Here is a 19,783-nt window from a genome sequence, read left to right on the forward strand (position 1 = left end):
ACGTCAGGCTGTCGTCCCCTGGTGCCCGTGTGAAGCAAGGGCACTCGGCTCCTGCTCTCCCCCGTGGCTGCAGGGAGAGGCAGCCTGCGCCATACTGTCCTTGTCTGCAGGAGTCAGGGTCTCTCAGAGACCATCTCATCGTGAGCCACGATGTCTGACCTCTGTGTGAGGTAAGGGCTCTGGCTGAGTTGCTGCAGCCAGGCAGAAGACACCCATTCACCTAAAATGTGACAGTCTGATGGTGTTCAGTATAAAGCAGAGGTCTGGAGTAACCCACACACTGCCCCACCAGCAGCAAGGGACAGGGCTACCAGAGCATGAAAATGTCAAGCAGAAGCTCAAGGACACGGAGCAGAGCATTCTACATGTGTGCACGCACACCCACATGTGCCTAGGAGAAACTGCAGGACCCATCACTTAGGCAGATGGTGTCTGTCAAGCGTTTTCGTGGTTTGCTGCTGGGCTGGCTGATAACGCTAGGACTGCTATGCAGAAGACCAAATGCACTGCACTGCTCACCTTCAGCAGCACCATCTCCAGTGTCTGAGAAGTGAGGGTGGGTATTTCAAGAAGGAAAGGGAGAAACCTCTCTTGCACCTCTTGCTCTTTCAACATCTCAGAACAAGCCATTTCCTAATTTAGCTTTTTGTTTCTAACTTTACCACTACAATCTGAAATAATCTTACAAGCGTGAACAGTTTCAACAGAGAGCAGCAAATTGCTTTTCACAAGTCTCAATATTTAACCAGTCTATGCCATTCTATAAAAAATAAGTAATTTATTAGCTGCCAAAACTGCCATGGATGGCAATGACAACCAATCACATATTTAAATATGGCCTATCAGCTCTTTTCTTGTGATAGAGTTACAGAACTGAAGGATTAAATTCTTGGTCCTAAGGTCACAAAAAACCCAACAGAGAAGTAAATTCTTCCCTCGTTCACCCAAAATGATGAATATGAGAGCTATGGGGAAGCCTTCAAATTTTTTTCACAGAACTAAACATAATTTTTAAATGAAAAACAATACAGTGCTATTATCTGTCTATATATATATCAATCACTTGATATGACTGTTCTTATTTTTTCACGTAAAAACCAAAGACCAAATTTGCAATGAAAATCATGCACCAGGCATTATCCATGACCTCACCAAATGCAATGAATTTCTTAATAAAACTCTTAAACAAAGGTACAGATGGCATAAGATACATAATCCAATACATCCTTCTAGTTTATCACAATGTAAATAAGATTATTAACAAAGGGTGAAAACACAATAGTAAGAAAGGAGATAATACATTTTGGGTAATAAAGAAGAAAGCCTACTGTGAAAATTTCCCCAGCAAATAGAGTGAGACAGCATCAAAATGTATTTGAGAATGGAAGAGGTAAATTCTGCTCTTTTTTTCAGATTTTCAGCTAAATTATACAGAATTAAAAAGATACCACTTTCTGTGTTCCCTATATTACCAAATGCAGCAGTTATCTCCAACCCTTCACAAATACTATTGGTTTACTCTCCCTCTTCAATGAAAAAATAAAATACAAGCTAACATCATGTTTTAGATTCCAACGGTTTGTCTGTGCTCTTTGCAGATTTCTCTAGTAATGCTCAAGGTTCACGATGTTCTGGGGAAGGAATGCAAAATGCCGCATAATGAAGAGAATAACTATCAGGGAAGATGCACAGAGAGAAATGACTGACAAGGCAGAGCGCACGTAACAAATGCCCTGATCAAAGGTGTGCACGTACCTAATCTGTTGGAGGGATTCCTTTTGAAGAGGGCTCGCAGCAGGCTCTGGGCTTCTATGCTCAAGAACTGCGGCATTCCCAGCTTGGCTCTGAAAGAACACAACACTTGAAAAGAAAATAGATTTTTCAAAATTTTTCTCCATCCACACTGGCTTAGGAAGTGGAATAAATTTGGTGACCAAAGGCTACCTAAGCAAGATGCAATACAGACTGAGGACCTGACCTTGTTCTGTTGAAGTTAAAAAGCATTTTACCACTGGCTTCACTAGAGGTGCAGTAGATATAATAAATCTCATAAGAACTTTTGCAAACTAAATAGCTCTTTTTCCTACAGAATTTTTTTTACTTCTTTAGCTTGCTGCAATAAATTTGGGAATCAAAATGGATTTAAACAAACAAAACTTATGAAAATAATTAGGCTAAACCACATATTGATTAAAGAGAATAAAACTTTTTCCTTGGTGATTCACTGCTACAGGGAAAAATGTGATATTGGGCAAACATAAGCTTCAAATGCTTAAGTCTGCACTTAACATTAAGTGAAGGGGAAACCTGAAAAAGAAAAGATTTGAAACTTGGCAACAAAGAACCATAAGCTGTCCTGCAGAAATTTGACTGTTCACACTTCTCTGAGGATAATGATATCCTTTATTACTGAAAGTAAGACACGTTTCCTTTGTTAGGCTCTCTCAGTAATTCACTTCCTACTATTTGTTCTGAAGGCACTTTAGAGCCTAGACATCGGGTGTGTGCATCTTACCAAATTCATGCCTCATGCATTATGCACATTATTATTCTCCACCCTTCATATACTTAGGATCTATAGGCTGTCCAGAGAATAATTCACATTTCGAGGAACAAAGGCAGTTTTGGTACTCACTTGAGTATGAGTGCCATTGTCTCCTTTCTGTCTTTTCCCTGGAAGGGCAGTGATCCTGTCAGCATCTCAAACTGTGGAGTGACAACAAAATGGTAATTCAAATGAGTGTTGAGACAGGCTCCATAGCTAATAGATAACACACCCACCTTCTATTTTCAACAAAATGACACAGCAAGTCTGGATTATGTAGAACCTGAAGAACCATGACTGTTTTGTTCAGGGGTCTTGTTACAAACTGTTTACGCTGATACTTGAGGCCAAGTTTTGGTATGGTTGAGAAGGAGTGTCATATATGCTGTTTCCTCCAGCATCCATATTTATAGCCAATGCTGGAGGTGAGACATTTGGCTGGGAGCACTCTTACCCCATACCACAGGGTATGGCTGTTCTTAGGTGTTTGGCATGGACTGTACAAGGAAAATGGGTTCAGCATGCCACTCCCTGTCTTTTTAGCTTGAGTCGAACCACCTTTTTGATTGCATATTTGCACTACATAGAGAACCACTGCACAAACCTCACATTGTCAAGGCAGTTCCACTGTAGTCAGATGTTTCTCACAGAGCTCTTCTCAGAAAATGTTTCCAGGGCCTCATTTCTGAAGCAGTCAGGAGCTTTCTTCTACTTTCCAGGCTAACTATATTTCATGATGAGTTTATGCATACCTGCTCTTGGGGCAACTTTACCCTTGAGCTGAAATAGTTCCTTTCTGTCTATGGTGTTTTTCCCTGTTTCCATAGATGATATGGGTACTAATAAGCATCTTCAATTAATTAATTTCCCCAGCAACACTGTATCAAATACTTCATTGTAATGGAGGCCCATGAGATGCACTTCATTAACTGTGTTTAGAAAAAGATGGCTATCTCATCAAGTAAAATATCAGATTAATCTAGCCTGACTGATTTTTGGCAAATTCATGTTGCATTTTAACTGACTTTTCATTGATTTCCATGTATAAAAAATGAATTAGCACAGTTTCTCGTATTGATTCCATTTAAACTAACTCCAGACTAGCTTGTAGAACTCTTAAAGGTTAAGCAACAGTGGGGAAAAAGTGCAACTTCTGTGTAGTTAATCCAATGAAAAATCATGTAAGAAAAAGATTAATTCCTAACTATTCCTCTGTGCCAATTGATACATTTGTGCCTGTTTCCAGTGATTGCCCCACCATGAAAAGCAATCATTTAAAAACTGTTTCACATACGTAATTTTAAAAACAGCTTCAGCATGCACTCAGGGCAAAGCAAATATCCCAAATTAGTCATAATCAAGACACAGACTGGTACAGAAGAAGAACAGAGGATGACATGGAGCCTGTGTGTATTTGTTTCCTTATCCCACCAGGAGAGAAGAGAAGTTTTTGAATGACAATCTCCCACCAGCTAACAAGACTACAGGTAATCCACCACTAGCCCCAAAACTACCTGAATCTCTTTAGTGGAACAAGAGTCAGCAATGCTGACATGAAGCGCACAGATGAATGGCAAAAGAACCATTGAGGTCCTGTGAAACATTCAGAGTGCCCTCTCAAACGTGTCCTTGCAATCTGTATTTTGCAGGAAAAAAAGAGTTATTTTCTGAGTTTCTCTAAGAGGATATCCTTAACATATGAAAATTGTTGCTTGAGGAATTATTTCCTAACAGGAACCATGTTCGTAACTAAGCAGATGTTTCTTCTGAAATGCTTGCGCTCATTTGAGCTTGCCCTGCCCTGTTTCTGTGCGGCAGAAATGAGCATGGCTCGTGGTAATCAACCAAGACAGCAAAGGATTGTGAGAAGGAAGAGGCAGAACCTGGGACCAAATACTATCTCATGTACTGCCGGAAGCAGCTGGTTTGCTATCACTGATGCAGTGAAAATAATCAAGCAATAATTACACATCTACTTTCCTATCAACCCTTAATTGCTGAAAGCAGTACGTTTTATCTGAGGGATTAGATCAGTCCTACAGCAACCCTCCAACAAGCACGCACAACTTTTCCATTACCATGAGTACGCCAAAAGACCACCAGTCGGCACTCTGCGTGTGTCCTCGTCGGTTGACCACCTCTGGGGCCATATACTCTATTGTCCCACAGAATGAATATGCTCTCTTGTCATGGTCAATGGCTTCTTTACTCAGACCAAAATCTAAATAAATTGGTACAAAAAAGACTTGTCAGGTCTATAAAAAAAGGTATTTTACACTTTTGCTCACTTAAACTGTTCAGACAAAACACACCATCCAGGTGATGAAGCACACTTCTCTCTGCGTGCAGAGAGGCCACAGGCGTGTGCGTGCTGAAGCCCTGCCTACATGGAGTGGGCATTTGTTAACACGTCCTGAAAGTAGCTGTTTCATATATTCAGTTCAGAATGAGGTGCTGGCCCAAAGCAGAAAAGATAATGTAAATAAGCAGAATTACACAGTTCAGGTTTGTTGAAGACAATGCTGATAAGGATTCTTGCTCAGATAACCAAAGATTAGGAATAATAATCCCAGACGGATACCAGTGAAAAGGATGGCCAGACAGCACCTCCAGGATGGCAAAGGAATGCCTTTCTAGGTGTCTGCTGCACAGTTTTAATTCAGAGAATCTAATCTGGAGCAAGCAGTCGTGTTGGAAGCATCCTTCCATTCACAGTAGTAGGCAGCCAAGCCTGAATGCTTCACATCAGTCAAGAGTACAACTTTTTACCAAGAAAACTCTATGTTCCCCATGTGCTGTGCAGCACAGGTGCTTGACAAATTGTCAGACAAGAGAAGCCCAACACTGAAACACTTTTGTGTTCTTAGCTTTTGAAAGCAAACTCTTTCCAAGCAGAGACCGAGATGCATGGAACACGCTACAGAAGAAAAATCAGCTTGTAGATAGTAGGTTTTCCGTTCCTCACATACCTGTTATCTTAATGTGTCCCTCTTCATCAAGAAGAATGCTGTAAAGCATAAAAGCACAGAGTGCAGTCAACAAACATGAATAAAACATGTTAAAGGCAGGAAGGTGATATGCAAGATGCAAATACACATATAAACAAACCCTCAGTGGATTATATGCTTCCAGAAAGAAAACCCATTGTCAGAAGTCTGCCTAATCTCACGTTTGAAGCAGGCAAGACCTGCAGCAGTTGCATGGGGAGTCTCCTTACTCCATGGCGTGCTTAGGGTGGGCATGCAAACTGAGCTCAGAAAGAACTGGGAGTTCAAAGTCAACAACTGCAGAGGATCTGCTTCCAGCAGGAGAAGGAGCTACAGGGTTTCGCTCTTCTCACAATAATAAAGGCAAGCACACAAATAATCAGCTCTTGGACTCACTGGACCTAAAATTAACTCCAAAGGTAGGTATGTTCATGCTGGAGTAACATAAGCGATTGAAGAGCACAGTGACTAGCCACAGCCTAAGTGCATGGATTTCAGCCTCTGCTAATTTACTCTGTCCGGAAGCTTAAATGAAAACAGCCTGGAAGCCAAGTTCAAGTGTTCTCAAGTTTGCCACTTGCCAATATATTTTATTCTCACAAAGGCACTCTAATGTTTCTGTGAGAAAACCAACTGCAGTTCACAAAAAGCACTGCCAGTTTTTACGGAAACAAGAAGGAACACCAAAATTGAAAAATAATGATTTTTGGTACATTTTCCACCTATAAATCTTGATAAAATAATGAGGATGGTGTTTCTTCAGTTCTAGTCAGATTTAGTACATTTCTACTTTCAAAATGGTCTAATGAGGTGTCAGCTATTTTTATATTCCCTTCTCCTAGACAGTAAATTTAATCCAATTATTCAGGAAGGAACTAAGACAGAAGTGAAATAAATGCACCGGGCTATGGTTTTGTGAAAAGTTGTCTCTGTACTGAAACGTAATTGAAAAGAGATGATCTTCTGTCATTTGTTTGTGTGTTAAGAACAGACTGTGATTGTGTAATTCATCAAACAAACGCCAGCAGCTGAGTCACTACTATGTGTTCAATAATTAAAGCTTTTTCTTCTCAATAAAAGCATCTTTGCCTCCATTCTTTCTCCCCACGTTTCTCAGAGACATAATTTTTAAGTACTCACCTGTAATAGGCAAGTTTAAATGTATTTTTTAATGTTTAAATGTATTTTTTTTCCCTGCCAGTGTGGAAATGAGGTGAACGTAGGAACTTCGCAGACCCGGCTCTGGAATAACAGCAAGGAGGAATACAGCTCACTGAAATCACCTAAAATTTTGCCCCACACTAGGAAGCCCCTGTGAAAAATGATGCAATTCAAAGGGTGTGGGATTTTCCCCAGAAACATCAATTTTAAATTTCATCAATTTCCTATTGAAAAATCCATGCTACTTTTCTATGTATACAATATATGTTTTCCATTCCTTTATCCTGATCAGAGAGTTCATACTTCACCCTCATTAAAGGAATGGAGGCAATACGAACACAGCTATCAGTCTAATAATTCTGTCTTAGGTTAAGCGAGCCTGAAGCATACAACAGATTTTATGACACTGAAAGTTCATATGAGCAGGTAAATGCAGAGATCTTGGTTTCCTATGGATGTGCATTCTATATCCCCTAAAACTTGATCTGCGGTTCCTTCCTCTGTCTTGCGTTCCCTAATCACCCTTACATGATGCCCTCCGCTGCCTGCAGCTTTCCCGCGGTCCCTGGCAGCACCCTTTGGACAGCTGGGTGTTTCCACATTTGCCATCACATACAATGCTATGGTTATGAACTACAAATTATATTTTCTGTAAAAAGAAAATAATATGCTAACAGTAAGGAAGTAAAAAAACCCAGAGTTCTGAATTAGCTTTGAGTGACATTAAGAAGAACAGAACAATATACCTGCTTCAAAGCGTCTGGATTACAACAACAGACATGGTTTCCCTTTGACTGGGGAAACAAACTTATACTCTGATCACACTTTCTGTCTTCTCTTTTTATGTTTATCACTTTATAGTTCTTTTTTTATTCCACACTGTCAGTAGTAGAAAATCTGTTGTGACAACCACAATTACTTTAGCTATGGTTTGCAGGATCACCTCATCTGAAACAAGCTAGTATTACTTTGCAGAAGGGAAAAAAGAATCAGAAATTGTCAATGTGATTCAGGCTTGAGAAAAATCTTTCTTCTAAATTAATGTTTTGAAATTATAAAAACCTTAAGAAGTAGTCTCCTTTTAGATGTTAAACTGGGCTAGAATCCCATTGAATGATAACCTTTCTCTACAAGATTTTTCCATTTTATTTGCTCAGTTTATGTGCTTTTACAGGATATTATCATTGTCAACCGCTTCTTTATTTCAAAACAATAACAACATTTTAGCCTCAGGATTGCCCACAAAAAAATAAAGGCTGAAAATCTCCACATTAGAGCCTGGGCAGTTAAGCTAGCAACAGGGGAATGACATACTCCAGGTTACAGGAGAAGCTCACAGTAGAGCAACATCCTTGGTAGGTTTGCTGCTGCAACTTTAGCACAGGGATAAAGAGCCTTTGCTATTGTTGTTGAGATTATTTTATAGTGACTCTTAAGTCAAGGCCATAGCAATTCTCTCATGTTTCTTTCTTTCCCTCTATTTTTAATTATGAATCAAGTCTTTTGGGCTTCACTTTAAACTCCAATATACTCAGATCACCCTAAAGTTCTGCCAAATCTGTTAAAGCTGGAACTCTGAGTTGGGGTGGTATTCTTTTGGTGATTTAAGCTTCTTTCCAAGTCACCTCAGTTGTGCAGAAAATTCAATCCTCACTTCAGGTTTTTCAGAAATTGTAGACAAAATTTCAGGTTGGAAAGAAAACACAAAACTTCATAAAGAGTGTTTATTTTGATTGCAGGCTTTTTAATTGAAAGTACCAGATAGAGTGAAGTATTCAAATATCTCCCAGAAAGATGAAGATCCTCACAAACTGTCCACCTTTTGTGAAATTTCAGTGTTTGTATAACCCCATACTATCTCATCACGCTGAACAGCCTTAGCCCAAACTCATCTCTCCTGTAGCTTCATTGACACCATGAAGTCCCGTTTTGTACTATGGCAGTTGTATCCAGATTCAACTATATCACTGGATTCTATTTATCTATCCATCAAAGACTATAAACCATACATTCAGAAGTTAGGAAACACCGGAATGAAGGCTGCCACCTTAACTTTACGCAGTGATCTCACTGTATGAAAGTCTTTAATTGCATGACGATACTTTTTATTTTCTTCCAGAGAACTCTTGCCTCAGTTGGCAGAACAGGTAATATTTGGGGATTTTAGCAGAGTGCTACAGTGAAGGAGATGGCTGTCTGATCTCAGGTCAGACAAAAATATACAGATAACTGGGTTTCAGCTTTACGTTTTTGACATGTTTCTATGTGACAATGGCAAATCAGTGACACCTTCCTTTTTTAGGTGAGCTCTAATTTCTCAATTCACTGATCCCTGATTTGAGACACTGCAGTTTGGTCTGCAGAAGTTTTAAGTGTTCTCAACTGCAACTGAAGTCAGTCAGAGATGTGCTTTGAAATGCAAAGTGACACATAATGCTGAGAACTCTGAAAAATCAGGTTCTCAGTACCTCACAGTGAATAGTTTTGGCATGCACTTAATTTTCTCCTTGGTTTCTAACTTCTAAAACAAAAAATTGTGGCATGTACCTATAAACAGCACTGTGACTTATATTTGAATATACAGGCTCATATTTAGACACCTAATAGCAGCTTCATATGCCATGTGTTAGCTTGGAAAACAGCTTCACCTAACACTGCAAAGAGAAGCAGTGTGTGATGCATACTAACACTCTCTAGAAACAAAGTTTAAAACTGAAAACCTGTAATTGGAGTTATTCTATTATGTACATGTTTGTTGATGCTGAGTGAATAAAACAGCAATTCAGAATGAAGTTAACACTGAAGAGCCTCTGGCAAACAATGCAATAGCACGTGGCGGTGGCAGCAATGGTGTGACCGCTGCCTACCTGCATTTCGTATTAGTAACAAAGTGGTACTTTTCTCCTTCCAGTTGTTTAATTTGGAGAATGGCTTCCTGTATTTGCCAAAGACTCTGTTTTTCAGTTTTGGTTGCATAAATGGGCAAATACAGGAAATTTCAGTCACCTGCAAAAGGGTCTCTAGCCCAAAGGACTGAGAGTTCTTGTTATGCACATCTGTATGAACTCCTGTGCTGCTGCTGCTACTACTAGTATTTTGTAACCAAAACATAAAATTTAATTTAAAGTTTAAATCACATAGTACTGTGTTGTAGATAAATAGTCTCCTCCCCTTCCTACAAAGCCCACCTTCTATCAATTTTGTTATTTTTTTCATGAGTGTGAAAACAATAGCACTCCATTTTAAAGAAAGAGCTGTATATTTTTAAATTCCATGTCACAGAAGGAAAAGTCTGGTCTGCTGTTATACTTTGATAGTATAAGCAGCAGCCAAACTGACTGCCCTCAGTGGTCGTCTTTGTTACATGACGGTGACCGTTACGTCAACAAAGCTGCTAACTTCGAAATGTTGCAGCCTGTTTTGTTGGAGCTGGCACAGAAGATGCAGGCAAAGCAGCAGGCAAATGGCACAGAATAAAAACAACATCATGTCACTCCTAGTGATATCACCAAGGATGTCATTTAGTCTACTGATGTACTGCAAAGAAAAAGAAAGGAAAATGCTCCATAAACCACATTAGGAATAGAAGATAACTGCAAATATAAGGGAGAATAATTTTGGGGAAAAGATTTAGGATTGTTAATAAAAGTGTTTTTAAAATCCTGACTATAATTTGTCTCAGGAGCTAATATACACACTAGTTTTCAGAGATGCTCATTTAATTTAAGCAATGGCTACAGTAAAACTGAACAGTCCCAAGGCATACTTCACATGATCTGAAAGTGGAGTTGTTTTGAGTGGTTTATACCACATCAAGAGGAAGGCCAGATTAAATGCCGCAAATGGAAAACAGGGCTACTGAATTCAAAGGCACAGAGATCTAAATTCTGCACTGAGATCATTCACCATCACACTGGAGTACAGTCAAAATATTTGGCCTCATGCTAGAACCATATGATAGGAAGACCCTACTGCTGATGGTGAGGGTCTCACTTATAGAGTGTCACATACAAGAAGAAAGGCAGAGCCTCTGGCACTTTTTTACTTACTTGCATGACAAGGAGCAGAAAAGACCTAAAAGCTCACGTATTTATGGTTTGGTTCATTCTTTCTCATTAACTTACTTTTCAGGTTTTAGATCCCTGTAAATAATTCCAAGACCATGGAGGTGGTCTAATGCCAACGCCAGCTCAGCTAAGTAGAACTTGACATCCTCTTCTGTAAACATCACCTAGTGAGAAGGAAGAGAAGACCATATCTATTTATTGGACAGCAGCGGCTGACTTGTGTTAAACAGACATGGGGAAGGAATTGTCTAACTCAGAAATGGTGGAAGGACCATCATATCAGATTAAAAGTTCAATAATTAGTCTGAATTCACATGAACAATTTTTACCAGGTTCACTGTATAAAACAAAACGTGATCTGTTGAGTACTTCTGTTCCTTAAAACATACTGCTCTTACTTGTTTGATCTGTTTAGATGACATCATGTGGCAATAACACGAATAAAGTTCTAACTCCTTAGCCTTTGGACATGAATGGCAAAATTCAATACATACCGTGCAGCCCCTATTGCTTTCATATCTCTTAATTTGCTAAATCTTCGCATTTGGTTACCAAATTTCCCCCAAATAACATGGGGTAACTTCTTTGGGGAAGTGAAGCGCTTCCAAATCTGAGTGGAATACACAGCATGAAGTGAGTCAAAGATGAATTTAAAACCCCATGAACTGAACGTTCAAGGAATCTCAGTGCAGATGCCCTAAGCAGTGGTGTGTTGTCTGACATCCAGGGCCTGATGAGGTCTAAAATGAGAGCACTTGTTTCCTTTTTATTGCTTAAATAGATACTGCTAACACTGAATGCTCTGGTTTAGGCGAGAAGAAGCTTCTATAATCAGAATGACACTGAGCCCATAAAAACTCAGATGGCAAGAAACCCCTTTGGTTCAGTTTTCATTATACCCCAGATGCTATTATGTTCTCTTTAATTAAATATCATTATGTACAGCAAGAATAATGCAGAAAGAGAAGCTGGTATATTAGATATACAAGTGTGATACTATGTATGAGAGAAGTTAAATCAGTTAGATCAATACAAATTTACGTATCATATGTGAATGTAAATATCTACAGAAGAAGTTGCTGAGCTTATTTTAAAATTAAGTTTCTGCTCTTGCAAAGGGGCATCCATAACACTTCAGCGCTCTGAGAAGCTGCAAAGGGCTGAAAACAAAAAGAGAGGATTCAGAGAACAGATGTCACATATTTTAATTAAGAATGTCACTGCAAAGACTAGAAAGAAAAAGAATACACAAGTAAAAACTGACTAAAAATTTAATTGGACTGAACTTAAAAATTGCATTAACTATAAACAAAATTTGAATTATTTATAAGGTTTACAATAAGTTATGTAGACAGGAGATTAAATCAGCAGGATAGGAAAAATCTAATCTATACAGAAATACCTAGTTAAGGTCACCTGTCTCAGAAAGCCACAGCAAGAGAGAGAGAAGCTTTGCATGCACACATGCCGTAGTATATGGGATCCAACTGAAATTCCGCTGAAAGAAATACCATTGGACTGAGTCCATAATGAACAAATTACAAGCAGTACAAGTCTTCCCATAACTTCTTCCCTCGTGATACCTTGCCACTCAACATATGCAAAGTATAGGTAGACAAGATGAGCTGCCATTACTGAAAAAAGAAGTAAGTAAAAGGACTGTCAAGAGTACCTCATTCTTGATAGTATAAAGCACAGAAGTCAGTGCATTGCACCGGAAAAGCTTTGGGGAAAATGTGAAGTTTTAAAGGAGTACAAAATCTGAGCTGCTCTCTTTCACTTTCAAATTCCCTGATTGTGCAGAACAGGTTACTACCCTTCATAGGCAAGAATCACTTTTTCTCTATTCCATGAAACCAGAGAGGTTCTTGCTAAGCCAGCAACCTTGCTAACAAAGCCTGATTTCATGACAAACAGCAGAAGGCTATCTTTATGTTCTTTAATATTTTTCCTCATATTAAAAATAACTGCTACCATGTACCGTGTACTTATACAAGGATCATTACTTGGCAGTGTAATTAACCTATTGCTAAAGTCTCCTCACATTAGCAAACAAGCCTTCAAAGCAAATTCTTGGGCTTCCAACATGTGGTGCACACAGCAGCCTGCAGCATGTCACCAAACCAGGAATCAGATGGGGAAAAAAAAAAAGCTAGGGAACTTTTGAGTAAAAATACTGTTTTCACAGCTTTTTTGGTCCATCAGTAACCTCCCAAACCAAAAAGCGCAAACAGATCTTCCCCTTAAGGTGGCATTTGAAGATGGTGTATTAGGTGGTTAGGTGGTCTGCACCCCTGTCTCCACAAGCTAGAGACGAAGGGCTGGAGACACCATGTTGATGACAGAGAATACCGGGGCACAGACAAGCCCTGGGGTATCAGGGCTGCCACGCCAGAGCCTCCTGTACTGCCTGCAGTACAGGGCTCTTTCAGAGGCTAAATGCAGGAAGATGCACTGCTTCAAGCAGCGCAGACAGCTGGCTCATAGAGGCATTTGGAGATGCAGGCAAGGGCTAAACGAACCTAGAGAACCTGCCGCCGCCGCTCCCTACAGGCATTATTGAGACTCAAGTTTGGAATGTTTCCTGGCTGTCTTTTTTTCCAGGGGCAGGACCTGCAGAGGACAGGGAAGGGATGGGAGCCCAGGGAGGTGATGGAAGCAGCAGGTGCTCCCAGGCAAGCAGAAGCAGAGCAGGTGAGGGCTGTGACAGCCAACCTCCAAGCTCTGGGGACTATGTGGCCTCCGACCCACTCCCAACAGCTGCTGCAGGAGATTACTCTTTTCCCACTCATGGGCTGATGCCCCCCTCTGCACACATGCTACAAGGGTCAGCCCCTGACCTACGGGCATCCCTTCTTTCTGCTAGAAGCAGCTGTGTTTTTCCAGCAATTCTGTGCCTGCCCCCAGGGCAAAATGTATTTGGGATTGATTCCTCAGAGTGTTTCTCATCACATCCACAATAATATTTTGCAAGCAATGAGTCTGGGGCTATTTTACTATGGGAATGGCTTAGTAGTGGTGCACTTTTCTACAACAGTGATTATTACATGCTATCTTCTGTAATACCTATGGCATAATTCAAATACAAGTACGAAGAACCCACTTAAAGATGCAAGATGATACAGCTCTATTACACATATATAGAAGGACTATTCCCAAGGTCATTCTTCATTCCCACCAACTTAATCCGAGTTCTGGAAATCCAGGACAGTCATTCATTCCTAAGTTAACAATCTATCAGCTTACCTCTTTGGAGAGTCTTGTGAAAAGGTCCCCTCCTCGCAGGAAATCTAGTATTAGATACAACTTGCCCTCTGTTTGAAATGCTGTATTAGAAAAGGATGAGATGTTGGAATTTTGAATTAAGATAAAGTCTCCAAAGAATGAATGTGGTTGACTAGCAATATATCATTCATGCCATTAGCTTCCCTGTGATTCAGCACTTTGAGAACAGAAAAATTTAATTTCTGTATAGAACTAAGCAATTGAGCTCAGACTATGGGAGAAAAATGCTATCAGCTGAGAGACAACAATGCATTACTAATATATTCCTTTCCATGCTAAGCACCTGTGAATTAATATTGCTTTCCACTGCGCAGGGTACCTGAAGTCACTGATGGCTAGGCTTAGAGAGAAGCTCATGGGTTTGTGTGAGAGAAGGGCCCATCCTATCCAACATGTCCTCAGAAGACCCTTTACAGTTATAGTGGGCCTCCTCAGGGAGCTGGTGAGGTAGAGGAAGGCAACTCCATCGATACCTTACACATATACAAACTCGGACTGGCACTAATTATTAAAAAGTTTTTATTTAGAGTCTCTTTTTCTAAATGATACCCAACAGCAGGTGAGGGCGCTGGCAGATGTGTATTCACCACTTACCCCACCACCACTATTTATCACATCAGACTTTAAGACAAATGTATTTTGATGGAGGAATGGCTAAAAGCTACGTACACTGGAATTCTCCTTTAGCATAAACGATGAATTCCCAGAGGTAGCCTCTATGACTTAGTTGGCGACAGAATCATAGGTAGGCAGGGGGTATGAAATTATAACACATCTAGTTACAATTCCCCAACCAATTTAAGAACAAATATGAATTATATTTTATTATAGTTACCATAATGAAGCTTGACTATGAACGGATGATTCACTTCTGCCAAAATATCTCTCTCCATTTTTGATCGTACCCGATCCCGAACTATAAAGAAAGAACAGTAAGAACAGCGACATATTAAGAAGCAGCGTGGTCACTGGATACAGGACTGGAATGAGGTTCGTGTGATTTAGATTCTGCTTCTCACTCTACTGATGGCTTGTGGTGTGACCTTTGGCAAATCATGCAACTCTCTAACGTCCCCTTTTTCTGCCTGTCTCGTCTGTGCAAAGAGTAAGCTCATGTCTTCCTCTGTAGAGAATTGCCCTAACTTAAAGGAGTACAGCATTACAAACAACAGGAAGATGACTATGCTTTGCAGAAAAGAATGTTAATGTGAAAATTCAAACTATATAAAATTAATAACTCTATCTCATTTAGGATTAAACAGAGGGTAGCAATCGCACAGCCTGCTGGGTTAACCTTTGCAAATTAACATTCTGTATTGTGCTGATGAAGCATTCATATCACTGAAAAGCACTCTTTCAAAGTGATTCATATAAAATATTTTAAGCTTCCAATAAACCACCCAAACAATCATTAATAAAGAAAAAAAGCTGATTTAAAAACATAAAAAACTGTTTTTATATGTAGAGATAAATTATTGTGTGGTAGCAGTGAGAAAAATGCTTCTTGTGGTTGAGATTAACAGAAAATAAGAGAAAAAATAGTTAAAGAGGTGAGCTTGGTTCAAACTAATTAAAACTGATGCTGAATATTTCGTAGCAATCATGTTGAGCAGCCACTGAGGAGGATTCAAGCCCCCCATTATCAGCTCGTGATCTTATAGATTTATTTTTCAATCACAATTTTACTAATTCTGTCTTATGCCAAATTCTTCCTGGCAATCATTGTGAGCAGCCACTGAGGAGGATTCAAGCCCCCCATTATCAGCTCGTGATCTTATAGATTTATTTTTCAATCACAATTTTACTAATTCTGTAATGAATGTATTGATATTTTCTCCTTGTTTCTCCGCATTACACAATGTAAATATGCTTTTCGGCTGAAAGCATCTACAGGAGATGTTATGAGAGTATTTTAGGTGTTAAAGCCTGAGATCTCAGAGAGATTCTGTCATTGTCTGCATGCGTTGTGGAGCTGCTGAGAAGCTGAGTACTCTCAGCACCCAGATAATGAACACACTGTAATGAAACCACATATTCTGTTTGTTTGGGCCTGACTGGCTGAACAGGTTTTGAGAACAAAGGCAAAATGCAGAGGGTGGTTAACCCAACTCAGATTCCTCTCCCACTTTGCCTTATCTATGCAGAGATGACTTTGGGGGTGTGTGTGCTGTGGAAACAGCTTAGTCCAGAGTTGTCTGAACACTGCATCATACTGAGAACAGAAACAAAGTGAAGCCTTGAAATCCCTTAACAAATAAAATGACCTGAGCACCATTCAACCACTATTCAGTATCAGACATCACCAAATTAGCAACAGAACAAGTACAGGCTAAATCTCACTCACAGAAGGATAAGGGCCATCACACCACCAAAAATAAACGTCCCAGATAGTCTAATCTGCTCAGGCACAGCCCTGCCAAACCTCTCGTACAACAGGGGATAAAAACCATGAGTTTTGGGTAGGAAAATTGGCAGTGTATGGAGACCCTTCCGCCTTGGACAGGACCAGCCAAGGTCACTCTTCTGGGATTCAGAACCCTTACCTGGAGGGGTGAGTGAATACTTAGCATGTTGTAAGTTCGTGAACATGAGTGATTAACTAACATAAGTGTAATCTTTAGTGGATTTTGGGTTATTATAGTGTATTCTTGCTTTTTAAGTTCTAATAGTGCATTCTTCCATTGTGTCTGTGAAAACCTGCAACAGCGGTGTAATAAACCTGTAGGTGAAGTTCAGATAAAACAGTGTGCTTGAACCTTGCAGTCTGATAAACCTGTAGGTGCAATTCAAATGAGTAGTTTGCTTGAACCTTGCACTCACTTTTTGTCACACTGTTGCTGTACATCAAAAATTGATGCACAGAAACAGGACCAAAACAGCTGATATGAAAACCTTAAACATGAGTGGAGGGATGCTTGGCTTTCTTGATATTTTGATGTTTTACCTACGTCAATAGCGATGCAAGCTTTACTAGCTTACTCAACCTAAGCTACCTTGTAGCTAAAAATGGAAACAAAGGGAATCTCAGAATCATAATCTTATCTCACAAGTAAAAATAAAACAACACACATTCAGAAAATGCTTAACTTATATGAAGGCAGAGCATTTCTCATGCTGTAAATCAGCGATTCTCCCAGGCAGGAATTCTCGTTGGACAAGTGGGATTTGCTGAACACTCTATGTGGGACATTTCCCATTAAGCTTGGTCAGATAGTCTAGCAATGTGCCTCTCTGTGCTTCCACTGCACAGGCGTCCAAACAGGCTGACAGAACAGCAGTGCACCCTCCTGTCCCCACCATTTCATCCTCTGAACAGGTAAAGGCACACCTGTGTGGCCACGTGCTTTGCCAAAGTCTCCAACACTGTGCTTTGCTCACTGCTGTGATGGTACATGCTGAGGACCTGTCAGGCTGCCATATCACCCTCCTCCCCACGTGTATACAGCAGCCAAAGTGATAGTAAAGAAAAGGCTATGTCATCACAGAAGACACCTCATTCTCCAGAGTCATGACCCAGTAACCACTCTGAACCTAGACTCCCCCAAAGCTGCTCTAATCACCACCTTCACTTTGGCTTCCAAAAAAGGTAACTGGAACAAGTAATCAGGATTACAGCTTGGCACATGAGTTGGTGACCTGCCTTCGCTGTCTTCCAGCATCAGATACCACCTGATTTAAACTGAGGGCAGGAGCCATATAGGTCAGATTTTTCTACAATCCCACCAGAGAAGCTATTAATAATATTATCTAAAAAGGCAAGTTCACCTTCTTTCTCCCACTCTCCTGTTCTTACCCTGTTACTTCCATATCTCTGGGATGTGCCTGGTCTTAACCATTGAAGTAGCCTCCTTACAGGTATCAATCTGCTTGCACTAGCTTATGTACCACAGGGCGCTGTCAGTTACTGCACCAAATGCTGCACGTCCATGGTCATGATATTTCACAAACATGCAAGGTTAAATCTCTTCTCCTTTAACTATTGATTCTGTTATAGCAGAAGGGAATTATTTTCTCTCATTACAGCTATACCTGGAAATAGGAATTCTCCTGCTCTTCCTCCCTCTTGTATTTTTGGGATTGGGGAAGTGTGGGTCTGGTATTCATTGGGAAAGGTTTCAGAGAAGAGATGACACTTCAACATAATAAACAGCATGAGGCTCCATCTCTGTCTGACTCCTCTGTCACCTTTCAGGTAGTGAGCAGGAAAGTGCCTCTCTTCTGCGCTTTGGAGATTGTTTTCTACTATTCAGTGGCCTCAGTCTGCTCTGCTGAGGGAGACTCCCTTCTAGTTCTTAACATCCTCTCAGTCAAATAATTAGATTAATTTGCTCAAGCATGATCTGAATTAATTTTGGCTGCTTATTCAGCCTGCTAGATCCTGGCTATGAAGGGACTCCTCCAGCAGCATGGAGAGTGAGCAGATGGAGAGGGTCTGAACAGCTGCTGCAGTGCCAGTGATGATAAAGCCTGACCATTAAAAATAGTTACATCTATGCAGGTGACAAAGCAAATGTGTGTCTTTGCTTAGTCTCATTTGGGGATCAATGAACATGTACCACCATGAAGCTCTCCACTCATTCCAGAATAATGGGATCTCTGTCAAGGAGCTATTTCTGTTGATTCCCCTCTGAGTGAATCCCTTTTCTCTGATGGTCTTATCAAAGAGCTGCAAGACCAGCACTGGAGCTCAGTAGCTCCAGGGAAGGTGACTGAGCAGCTCAGTTCAGCACTGCTCAGCACATGGCTGAGACACCGGCATGGCACCTGCATGGTTCTGCGGAATAGCCTTTCCATCTGCCCACCCCCTAATGTCAGGGGATGTACACCAAAGGCACAGAGGAAAGTGCAAATACCTCAGCTCTCCCATCCTTACTTTGACCGTTTGTAGGGGCCTCAGTGTAGCACACAGGTGGCGTGGGCAGGTACTGCTTACACCAGGTGTTCACCTCTATCATTAAAATGTTCATTGAAAACAGTGCTCATCTGCTAAACTCTTGCCCTTTCTACCTAGTATTGAATTTAGTTTGAAAGGTGAGTTTTGCCACTTATCTTTATATGTCAGACACAGGCAGAGAACACAACCTGGAGCAAAAAGCCGTGAAGACTGCACGCTCTCACAAATTAGCTCCCCTGAAATAATTCCTGGTGTCATGAGACCAGAATGGTGGAGCTTGTAACAGCAGAGGAAGCACATGCTACCTTGAAATAAAAACAGTTCCTGTTTCCAGGTATTATTGTGGTATGAGAGAATTGGAGGCAGCTGTGGATACATGCAAGTAAATAGAGCTTTTCCACTGTTGTCTGTCTAGTTCTGAACATTAAAGAGGAGGATGATACTGCTTACTTTAACACTGAATGCTTAAGGAGAGGGTTTTATTTAAAGTATGAATTTTTAATTATTGTGCTGTTTCAATTTAATGACCGTGAAGTACAGAAGGGAAAGCAGAAAAGGGAGAGCATCTTCCAAGAAGAGAAAAAAAGTTCTCAAGAATGGACTAACTGTATATTTTCTGCATAAAACCACAATCCTGCTTCCCTCTTTGAAGCTCTCATGATAACAACTTGGTTCAGATTTAAATATGGAAATATAAATTAAATTTCAGCCAATTAACTTCTTGTCCATATGTCTTACTTAAAAACTAAGAGTGAGTGCATCTCTAAGCTATGTACACTGTCAAATGATGATGACCTAGGGACATCCCTTGATGTACACACAATGACATGGTATCAGTTCAGCA

General features: G+C 40.3%; 1 protein-coding gene across 1 annotated transcript in view; it reads right to left on the bottom strand.

The window, feature by feature from the left end:
- RPS6KA2 (ribosomal protein S6 kinase, 90kDa, polypeptide 2) overlaps positions 1 to 19,783 on the bottom strand; it is a 90,361-nt gene that overhangs the window by 44,560 nt on the left and 26,018 nt on the right. The window contains exons 5-11 of the mRNA XM_010145749.1: positions 14,881 to 14,961; positions 14,007 to 14,086; positions 10,818 to 10,924; positions 5,515 to 5,552; positions 4,624 to 4,766; positions 2,636 to 2,706; positions 1,756 to 1,844 (exon numbers count right to left, since the gene is read on the bottom strand). Of these exons, the coding sequence (XP_010144051.1) occupies positions 1,756 to 1,844; positions 2,636 to 2,706; positions 4,624 to 4,766; positions 5,515 to 5,552; positions 10,818 to 10,924; positions 14,007 to 14,086; positions 14,881 to 14,961 (609 nt within the window). The remainder of the gene's footprint in view (positions 1 to 1,755; positions 1,845 to 2,635; positions 2,707 to 4,623; positions 4,767 to 5,514; positions 5,553 to 10,817; positions 10,925 to 14,006; positions 14,087 to 14,880; positions 14,962 to 19,783) is intronic.

This window comes from Buceros rhinoceros, unplaced genomic scaffold (assembly GCF_000710305.1).
Source record: "Buceros rhinoceros silvestris isolate BGI_N320 unplaced genomic scaffold, ASM71030v1 scaffold6361, whole genome shotgun sequence".
NCBI classification, from domain to species: domain Eukaryota; kingdom Metazoa; phylum Chordata; class Aves; order Bucerotiformes; family Bucerotidae; genus Buceros; species Buceros rhinoceros.